This window comes from Mesitornis unicolor, unplaced genomic scaffold (genome assembly GCF_000695765.1).
Source record: "Mesitornis unicolor isolate BGI_N332 unplaced genomic scaffold, ASM69576v1 scaffold20452, whole genome shotgun sequence".
NCBI lineage: Eukaryota > Metazoa > Chordata > Aves > Mesitornithiformes > Mesitornithidae > Mesitornis > Mesitornis unicolor.
In genome coordinates, this window is record NW_010170086.1 from 1 (window position 1) to 10,852 (window position 10,852).

The following is a 10,852-nucleotide window of genomic DNA, read 5'->3' on the forward strand; positions in this document are numbered from 1 at the left end:
ATTCAGTTTCCATTGGATGATTTTTGGGAGGACAACAGTTATTCCTCACTCTTTGTGCCAAGCACCAACATCCAGTGACAACCACCAACATCCTGCTCCGGCAGGGGGATTGGACTGGATGAGCTTTTGAGGTCCCTTCCAATCCCTAGCGTTCTGTGATTCTGTGATTCTGTGAAGATGCTGCCCATCTTTTTAGGGGGAGCGGGAAGACAGAAGGTGCCTTTGACAGATTTGAAGCTTGGGGAAGAGTGAACTGCTCTGCACTGAGCCCCTTGGCTCAGCAGCTAGGCTGAATAAAATAGAGAGGGTCTCTTGGCTCTAAACCAATTTGGAGACCATTCCTGAGAGCTGGATGGGAGCACCAAACCACCTGCTAGCTGGGGGCTGGCACTGGAACAAGTTCCCCATCGCTCTCTGGGAAACCTCTTTGCTGGAAACCCTGGCCACATCCCAGCAGCTGGGATGGCAGGAGAGTAGGATTCCCTTTGTGCTTAGCAGTTCTCCCATCTCTGTATCAGACAAGCTGCTTGAGTCATCTGTCTAGAGGATTGCAGGGAAACATTGGAGGCCTGATTTTGTTCTTTATTTTGAGCATCTTTATTTTGCATTTACAAATACCAGACCCACCCTCTGTGCAGCTACAAGAGCTGACAGATGTATATTTTTGAGCTGGACACTGAGTAGAGGTTTGTTTTATTTTGAGATAAGTGCTCAGGAAGGACTTTGTGGAGGTGTGAGTGAGTACAGAGGGAGCAAAGCAGTGAAGAATTAGGCCTGCTGTGGCCAGGCCTGGTAAACTGGGAACTCAGCCATCACTATCAGCAAACACATTATTTTAGTTCTAGGCAGAGATTGCCAGTCCTGCTAAATTGGGAGTGGGCTCAGTCACTCACCCTGCTAAAGGTTCAGATGAACCTTGCATCCTGGAGCTTTTTGAATTGTGTGGATATAGGATTCTGGTCCTAAGAGATAAAAGTAGAGCAAGTCACATCACCACCTCTGCCCAGGAAGAGGATGCTCAGGTGACTTATCAGGAGAGCCACCACAGGGTCGATCCACCTTGCTGCTGTTCTCTGTGCCAGTGCAGCAGGCATGAAAGAGTCCAGCAGTGATTCATCAGGAATCCTTGGATCTTGGCTGATACCAATCAATCCTGCTGGGCTGCTAAAATAGATATGGCCAGAGCATAAAATAGCTAATAAAAACAAAATCCTCCATGGAAAATGCATTCTTCAGGGTCTGAGGTTCCAGTTGCTGCGCCAAAGAGAAGCTGAGAGGAGAAAGGTTTGAGATTTTTCGGGCTTGAAGGAGGGGAGGGGTTATTACTGATCTCATCTCCCGAGTCTCTCCAATCTGTTCGTTTACTCTGTTTCACTTAAAGGATTCGCATCATGGTAACCTTGATTTATTATCTGATTTCTTTTTTGAATCAACCTCTCAGAATTGTGCACTGGCTTGAACCTGCAGTAATAAACGAGCACAGCTATTCCCTCTGATCTCCGGCATGCATGTAATGCTTTCTCTGCTGTGTGTGCCTGATTCATTCTTGCAGACAGACAGCGAGGTGAAATTTAGAAAAAAATTACCCTCTCTGATGAAGACTATAAGGCACACAGAGCTTTTACTCCCTGCAAGAGCAGAGCAGAGAGGGCATGGCAGGAAGGGGTGCTGTGCTGTCATCTCCACGTCAGGATGACATTCCAGACAGGCACCCTGCCAGCTGTGGTTTGCAAGACCAGGCAAGGTCTGTCTGACTCGTAGCTGGAAGATGCCCGCCTAGCATCCTCTTGCAGAGGTTTGGCCTCCAGAAGTAAGCATGGCAGATGTGTGGGTCCTAGTAAGGGTGCAGGACACACAGTGTTAGGTAGGGCTGGATGAGGAGTCTGGGTCTAGCACTGCGCAGGAATAAGCCGTATTGCACTCAGAGTAGCATTGAGAGACACCGTGGAGAGCTTTGACTCATAATTTATAGGAATAAGCTATGTAAAGATGCTATGTGCATCTTTACATGTGTGTGCAGGCTGGAGGGGCTTGTGTCACTTCAGCTGTACTAATTAGTTGCAGTAGTCATCTCTGTTTAGACAAGCCTAAAATCAAGGTTTGCATTATCATTGTGCCAGAAGTCTGAGGGCTGCTCTTAATTAGTATCTCACAAAGTGTGAAAGTTTTTATAAAACAAAGCCATACAGCTGTGATATTTGCCTGGACTTGTGTCTCCCAAGGTGGAAGAGTAAAAATTATTTGTGAGGTGAGATCACCAGCAAAAATATCCCCTACAGGAGGAGAGAGAGGGGAGCTTCTAGCATTATTTTAATATTGGCTAGTCGATGCTTGAACATCTCTCCTGAATTATTTAAATTAAAGAGTCAGACTTTGCACCTGGGAGTAGCTGTGCTGGTATCTAGGCTGTAGCCTACTCACACTGGAGTCAAGTGTGACAAAGCTTTGTAGGGATTTGGGTACAGCAAAAGTAGCACTTCTGTTGTAGTCCCAGTTTACTCAGATTCTCCTGGCAGCCTTTTGCATACTGCCACAGGTCTGGGAAGCCCCTGCTGCTTCAGGAAAGTAGCTTTTCATGCATGTACTGCTGGTTTTTCCCCTCCAAAACCCATTTGGAATAATAAAGTGCTCTCCTTCCCCAGAGTTAGTGAGTCATCAAGTCAGCCACATGAGACCAATGGCCCCCAAGTCATGAACCCAGCACTTGGTACCAAAGCAGGGGGTCAAACCTACCTTATTACCCACACCCACATCTCCTTATCAAGCCAGTGATATCCAGCATGATGGGAGGGTGTGGAAGAGTGACAGTGTTCAACAGGCTCCATGTTTTTCCACTCTTGCAAGTCCAGGTTTGCATCACAGCGTTGTTCTCGTAGGAAGATGGATAAAGCAAAGAAGGATTGGACAAATTCTCTGCGTCCAAGCCCCAACCCTCCTGATACCAGCAATGACGCTTCATGCTGGGACTGCAATCCAGGAACGAGCTTGTTGCTTCCCGGTAGCTGCAACCAGGGGCCAAAAAAATACTCAGCCCTTGGACAAAAGACTTTTTACACTGATGTCCTTACTCCAGGAACCTCCAGCATCTCAGAGGTAGGTGCAAGGAGCAATTATTTTTCTACCACTGTCTCTACAACAGAAAGACCTACAGTACACCTGGCATGGAGAAATATAGCTTTTACCCCAGGTCCTAGCCCTTCATTTTGGTCAGAGACCTTTGTGCAAGACCTTGACCCTTACCAAGTGAAGCTGTAAGGCTCTTCCTGATCATGGTTATGCTGCCTTCTTCAGTGGGCAGTGCTATCACTGTTGTCACGATGTTGCCCAGGTTTAGGATGCCAGTGTGACAGGACACCATACGGTTGTTACTGCAGTTGATATTTGGAAGTAGAAACCTAATGACTGCCTGGCTCATCAGCCCCCGGTCCACATTTTGACCTGACATTAGGCTGCCCTCTGCTGCAAATCCCCTTCCTACTCTGTGCATTGAACTGAAGTTTCCAGGTATTTGTGCCTCTCTGAGCCTTTTCTGACCATTACTTGTCCCTAAAGCTCTGGTAAAGTCAGTCTAACAGGTCTCACTTTCTCTCTGGACCTCTGAAACCCACCCTCCAACTGTGCCACAACTGTGCTCTGTTATCTCTGACACTTCCTTCACATGCTGCATTTCAGGATGTTTGTGCTGGCCCCCAGATGTACCATGCTTTGCTAAGACAAGCAGACCTCAAGCAGCACACCCCTAAAGGTAAGCATACTGAGAGGAGATATGACGTGGTAGGAAATGGGGTCATAACTCTTATGGTTGCCTATGCTGAGCATGCTGAGAACCAGGCTGTTGACTACGTTAGTGCTCTGCTTCCATTCTCCTGTCAGTGCCAGGGATGGTGCTGAGCTGCTTCAATGTCCTGTGAAAGGTGAGTTTAATTTAGACGTGGAGAAACATGGTCTGACTAGGTGGTAGAATCATGCTCCCTTTTCTCCTGGATAGATCTACTCCTCACGGGGTTCGAGGCAGACTGCATTGCTGCCTATGGGAGTTTGGTCCTGTGAGCCATATGCCAGGAGAGCACTGAATTTGCATGTGTTATCATTGCTTATGGAGCCAGCAGTGCCCCTTCCCTAAAATGAGACCTGCCCATGAGAGCTGTTCTCAGGATCTAGGTACCTATAGCCAGAATCACAGCCTCATTTGTTCATTCTGTGCCCAATTGCACCCTAGAGTGGCTTGTGCTCCCTAGATACTGGGGATCTTTGTGTATAGAGAGCTGCTGGTCCCACCTGCTTACAAGAGCTTCTTGTATCATGGATGCTTAAATATAGGAACAGAGCATGGTTGAAATGTTTGCCAGCACTCACCTGGCCCCTCGAGTGCTCTTGGGGGTATGGATCATAGGCTAGCAGCAGGTGGGGAGAAAGTGTGTGTGTGAAAGGATTTTAGTCTTGGAGAAAGATGGTAACTATATATACCACCTTCCTGTGCTTAGAAGTGACATTTATTTTCATGAGTGAGGACAAATAACTGCATCCTCAACTGAATCTTGACAAGCTAGACTCATCCGTAACAAGTGGTGACAGATCTCTATTTATGATCTGCTGCTTCTTCAAGGGGGAAGAAGCTATCAAGCTGGAAATGTAAATGCAAATGAAACGCTAAGTATTGACATAAATAGTTGATAGTGCACAAAGTGCCATAATGGATGGTGCCGTGGATTTTGCAACAAAGAAGTGACAAAATTGGAACAGCTGTGCTCCCTGACAACAAATACAAATCAGGGCCATGCTGTAAAGACCCCAAGCAAGAGATATGCATGAGGCTAAAGGAGCTGTAGTAAACCCTCTGCATTTTAGGAATTCCTTGAAATGATTGTAAGTGTACATGTTGGTGTGGACAATGTAAATGTTTATAGGTTAGGAGTCCCTCCTAAGAGAGGGAAGTAGAAAGAGAGGAACCAGTTGACTGGCTATTTCCATTAGTCCCAGACAATGCATAGCTACAGGGGTTGTGTCAGGGGCCATTTAAGAAGGGCAAGGAAGTGACCTCCTAGAGGACTCTTTCTGTACCCGATCATCCTGAAATGTGTCTGGCTTCAGCACTATTGGCTGCTCTGCACAGTTGCTTTGAAATCAAGGGGTAGCATCTGTGACACAAGCAGAAGCACGTGGAGTAGGGTGAAGGATTGAGTCCAAAGCTTGGTGTCCAAAGTGGCCTGAACCTGAAGTTTCTCATTGGTAAAGTGTGAAGTTCATCAGGTGAAAAGCTCTCACTCCACTAAAATCCATTTATAGCTCAATGCTTAGCTCTGTCGAGGGAACAGTGCTTTTTAAAGCTTGCATGCAACTACTTAATTTAGGTTAAGCTTCAAATTCCCAGTTTGCTGCTGTTCTATTATTTGCAGATTGTTTAGCAATATAAACAGTTTAGTGTATTTATGGAGTAAATGACATGGTTTAATTTCAACCAATTCTTGGAAAAGTATACTTTTCACTTAGTCAAAATTTTCATTGAAGACACTTGGCCAAATCGTGAGATTTTTAGCTCTTTAACTAATTTTTTTCTCGCGCCACTGCTGATGTGAGTGGGAGGTTTGCTTGAGCAAAAACTGAGGAGATGTTTGTCCCAAGTAAGGTGTGAATAGGGACTTTAGCACGTAAAGATGACCTGAGTGGCTTGTTCTCTCCTGCAATATTCATAAGCCCTTTCTCACCATCTTGTCTGAGCTCCTCCCAGCTACGACTGCGCTTGGTCTCAGAGCACCCCAGGGAGGCAGGGGAAACCTGCACCTTTCTGAAAGTGAGAGAAGCTGTGCAATAGAAAGAGTAATTTGCCCGTGAACACGTTGAGAGTCTGTAGCAAAGCCAGGAGCAGAACTCCTTAGAGCCAGATCAGTGCCCTGCCTCCTAATAAGGTTCATGACGGTAATTCTCAGTGGAGGCTTCTTCTATGCCATTATTTTGATACTGGCAAACCATAATGACATATTGCAGCAGGGAAAAAGGTCTTCCTTTCTGTTTCCCATTTGATGTCTGCTCGATTTCTCTCGCAAATCTAGTGAAGTGACTTCTACAAACAACACAGCAGACAGCACAGTCTCCTGTGAGTGAATGTAAAGCAGCGATGTCTGGCAGTCTCAGATGTGTGTTTCTCTTTGTCTCTTAGTCACAACCTTTAAGATGCCTGAGGACTTTGAAGGTGTCCTGGATACGCAAGTGATTGGACCAACCACTGAGAATCTCATCAAGTCAGATTTCCCAGTACAATCATTGAAGCCCAAAGTGCAGATTCCTTTCCAAGGGCTTCCAGGGCAATGCCCTCAGAAGATTGAAGTAGAGCAGTAAGTACCCAGAAAGTGGCTAGAGACATCGTTATGGAATGGACGCAGCAGATTAGGGTGTTGATTTTTGCTTTCAAGACATGACGTGCCAAAGATCTTTAGGAAAATACTATCTTGTAAGGCAGTGATCTCCAAAATGTGGGAGTGTGCAAGACAATTTGCTGGGGTGTGGGAAAAACATTTTTTAAAATAGTGTTTATTTCATCTTTTTTCTCATCCTTTTTTAAATTTCTATTTTTGCATATGCTCTATAATGTCCACAATATATTAGTACAGTAGTACATGTATGTAGTTTATAAATCGGACTAGATCATCATTGTAGATTCCTTCCAACTAAATTACTTTATTGTATAAATGAAGAAATAGACATGTGTGCAGTGTGTGCCCAAAAACTGTTTTACTGATAGAGGTGCACAATCAGAAAGAGGAGTTGTAGGCATGGGAGCCCTTCGAGGTGCCTTAAGTGTTATTTCCCTATCTGATTCAAAACAGGAGGAGACAGCTGTATCTCACCTGTGATACTGCTCAGCTCTTAGCCAGCAAGGGGCTAGACTCAAATCAGCTGATGCCAAGGCACCATGATCCTGACAATATGTCAGCTATTGAGGAGAAGAAAGATCCTGTCTTTCCCATCTGCCTCCCATTAGAGGTAAGAGAGTGTGTTTAACACTTGTGATCTGTCCCATTACTTATACTACAAGATGTTTCTGAGAACTGCAGGACACGTAGCCATCATTGATACAACAATCAGTAATAAAAGGAAATTCTTCAGAGCAAGTTTGGGCCCTGAAGGATCTCTGCAAGATGCTCAGCATCTTCTGCAACTTTCATAAGAACTTGAGGGTCCTCCTTACTGTCATTTGTATGTCCAAAGAAAAGGTGGTGGTGTCTCTTGTTTCCTTCCAAACTCAGTAGTCAGCAGTATTGCATGAGACCTCTCCAGATGGTGGTCTGTGCTCCCTAGTAAAGGGCTAGAGGTACAGATACTGTTGTCTGGAAGAAGACCGTTGCTCAAAGAGCAGCACAGCTTTTGCACCTGAACTGTTTTCCATTTCTGTGGCTCATTTAGGAACTGCACGTTAATTTCCCTCTCATGAAGTTTTGTATCAGGTATTTTCTTCTCTCTGAAGTAGGACTTAACTTCACTCATATCCTGGCTCTTTAGATATTTGACAGTGACGAGTATGACTGTCGAACTCCACAGAGTGGAACTCACTAGGACTGGAGCCAGGATCTCATGATAGAAAGCCAGTTCCTGGAAAAGCACTTTTACCTACAGATAATGTCCTGGGACACGGTAAAACTTGAATGAATTGCTGCTCAAGCGAGGCAATGCTAACAATTACAGGCCCATTCAGCAGAAGGGAGCATGTAGATTCTGACAAATGCAGCTCTGAATAGCAGAAAACCAGTAACTCATTCTGACCAGGCTTAGGCAAAGCAAGAGACCAGGGATCTCAACTGTCAGTGCTACCCTGAACTGACTGTTTCCACCTTTTTAGAAGTAGCCTCTGCCTTTTCCCCTCCTGTTTCTGTGCCTGGAAGTCAGTACAGTCAAAATTTCACTTTATTGATATGTATGAATTTAGTTAGTTAGCTTGAATACAGTATGTACTCCCTGGATTTCACTGCAAATGCAGGATCAGAAGTCAAGTTCAGACTGCAGTGAAAATCCAAGTAGTAAATCTGGGGCAACTTAAGTGAGGTGGGAGTCTGTTGTTTTCCTGTCACTCAGAGCCTTCCCAATGAGAAGGCATCACTAGGTACAGCTGTACTGGTGTCCAATTGTGGCTGCAGCTCATAACAAAACATCTGCACTAGCTTGAAAGCATAGGAGCTGGCATGCATACTAACTGCAGCTCTGGAGCAACCCCCAGAGTCTTGGCTGTCTGGAAGACCTAAGCATAAGGTGTAAGCTGTGTGGATCCTTGGGCAGCCAGCATGGGTTGGCTGAGTTCTTGCAGCTGGCTTGGGGAGCACTACAGCTGATCGCTCCCCAGGTTGAATGGGTGTTCTGCACACAAGTAGTCAGATCCTTCAGACCCTAGGTGAAGTGATACCACTGGCATCCGTACAGTGCCAGCACTGTTGTGAATTTCTATAGCTCAGACCCATGGTTAGCAGTATCTGCTCTCAACTGCAGTACAGCACTGTCCTGACCTGTATCTGTATTGATAGCAATACAATATTTATCTGCCTGGATAGCACTTCCCATCATTGAAGAGGATCTGATCATTTGAGAGATGCCCTAGGAATGACCCAGAGGAATAACAGACTGGGGGAGAAGGCACCGGGTTTTACACCACTCCCAATTAGAAGAATGAGGACTCGTATGGAGGGCAGCACAAGGCTAGAGCCTCACATAGAAAAGGAGAATGGGATCCCCATGGACCCCATGTGGAGGTGGGAGGACAGTCCACAGGGAACCCACACAGGGAAGAAGAGGAAAATGGAGGGCTCTGCTGTGTACAAATGGTTGGAATTGCTAAAATGTAAAACCTGAGTCCATTATTTAGTTGATCACTACAGAAATTACGTGAGATTGACTGAGACTGAAACTAGTAGATGGATTTGACTGTGGCGTCACCACTCTGATCAGGAAAGTCCATTTGCTGTAACCTTTGGGAGAATGAACTAACCCTATTTTAATCTTTGGTTCTCTCAGAGGACCCCAAAAGTGAGAAGTTAATCTACAAGTGGATTGATGTTGGTGTTCTGGGTTATGACAAGGAGACAGAGCTCTACTTGATCCATAAAACAGACAAGAGTGGGCTGGTGCGGGATGAAGAAGGGAGACCCGTCCTCAATGGAGGAGTAACTCCACAAGGTGTGTTTCAAGTAAAGTCTTTTGGAACCTGGTCTATCCTGTGAGAGCCAGTCCATTACTGATGCTGGTCCTAGGTAGAGATGGGAAGGACGTGAAGAAGTAATTTAATTCCTCTCCGTTACCACTCTGATGCATGTCTGTTTCACCTATCCTGAAAAACCTCCAGGGGAGAGAACTCCATATCTTCATTTGACGACCTATTTGAGGCCTTCCCTTTGGAGATACCTTTTTTCCCTCTGTCTCCCATCTTTCCTGCCTTTAAGAAAAGTTAAATGATGGTCTTTCTGGGCCAATACCATTTTGAGGGGGAATGTGAACAGTTTAAGATGAAGTACCCCACTTCTGAAAGGTTTGGAGGTGCTGCTAATTCCATGCTCCTTGTCCCTTTCTGTCTTCAGCTTTGATCCCTCATTTTGATCTCCAGTAAGCCAGCCCCATTATATTGTCCATCAAAAAGCTGCTGCCAGCATTGCAAGCCATTCTGAGTTCTGTTTTCCCTCTAGACTTTTGTAAGCTCTACTTTCATTTTCCAGGAAGAACCCCATTGTTGTCATGTCAATACTGGGTGCCATGAGTTTGCCTTCTGGTTCTGGCTGGAGATACCCAGGTATTTGCACAGCAGGTAGTTTCTGCCAACAGCCTGCTTAAGAAGACACAGGCGCTGCTACTGTGTCACCTGTATGTGACCTGCATGCCCACAGATGGACTAAATAGCATCAGCAAGAAGAGCCTGGAGAGGATGAAGCTGTTGGCTTCAACATGCAGACTCCTAGACTGAAGAAAGAAAAGAGGTAAAGCATCGAGTGTATGTCAGGGTTCTCAGCCCTCAGTCCATTAATATTGTAGGCCTTCATAAGGCTACAGAATGAGTGGCAATGCAGACGGCTCTTGAGCATCCTACTCATAGACCTCATCTACTTTCCAGCCTGTGCACAGCACCCTCTTGTCCAGAGTGTCTTCAGAAGAAGGTAAAACAAGAGCCCAGAGACACATGTACAGAACAAGAGGTCTGTCAGTGTTCCCAGAGGAAGCAGATGTACCTCATATGTGGATGCACTGAGCCATGCTTACACCTGCAGTTAAGTGTCCCTCAGCAGCAGGAAGGCTGGACAGAAATGGCATGATTTACCTTACTGTCTCCCTGTGCTTTCAGGGAACAGATCAGTCATTGCTGAATCGATCTGCAGACCACCAGCTGTCTCCAGAGAGTTGGCTGTTGTCTGCTGGTGACTCTTCTACCTATTAACAGCTGCTAAAACAAATCAAAAGCAGATCTGCACAGGGTGAAGCAAACAGAACAGGAGATCTCCACCTGGATATAATCGAGTGTCTGTTTGAGATGCAGTTCATATCAGGAAGGCGTTTTAAGAGTCCCTGGGCTGATGAATCATGAGCCATTGGTGGTGTCACTAGGAATCAGCCATGACTGATTGCCCTGCTCAGAGACAGGAAGGTGTGAAGGGCTGCATGGTCTGCCAGCCTAAACAAGAAAGTAGGAGAGTAATTAGTCTCTGTGAGCAGAAATATAGGCATAAAGAAAAGTACTCTGCCAGCTTAAGGTGAAAGATGATCATTTCCTAGGGCAAACTGAGCAGGGTTTCTGCACTTACGTGCATGTTCTGGCTGTGGAAACTGATGCCCAGAGGTGTTCAGCCGGAGCCAGTTGGGAAGCCAGCTACGCTAGCCCAACTTT

The 10,852-nt window shown here is 45.7% G+C and overlaps 1 protein-coding gene across 1 annotated transcript in view; it reads left to right on the forward strand.

Moving 5' to 3' along the window:
* Positions 1-2,880: 2,880 nt before the first annotated feature.
* Positions 2,881-10,852, forward strand: part of LOC104536855 (dynein heavy chain 1, axonemal-like) — a gene marked incomplete at its 3' end in the record, with an annotated part of 39,799 nt that continues 31,827 nt past the window's right edge. Inside the window, 9 exon segments of the mRNA XM_010179584.1 lie at positions 2,881-3,099; positions 3,673-3,745; positions 6,158-6,332; positions 6,825-6,981; positions 7,498-7,531; positions 7,534-7,629; positions 8,998-9,159; positions 9,693-9,913; positions 9,916-9,950. Coding sequence (XP_010177886.1) covers positions 2,881-3,099; positions 3,673-3,745; positions 6,158-6,332; positions 6,825-6,981; positions 7,498-7,531; positions 7,534-7,629; positions 8,998-9,159; positions 9,693-9,913; positions 9,916-9,950 — 1,172 coding nt within the window.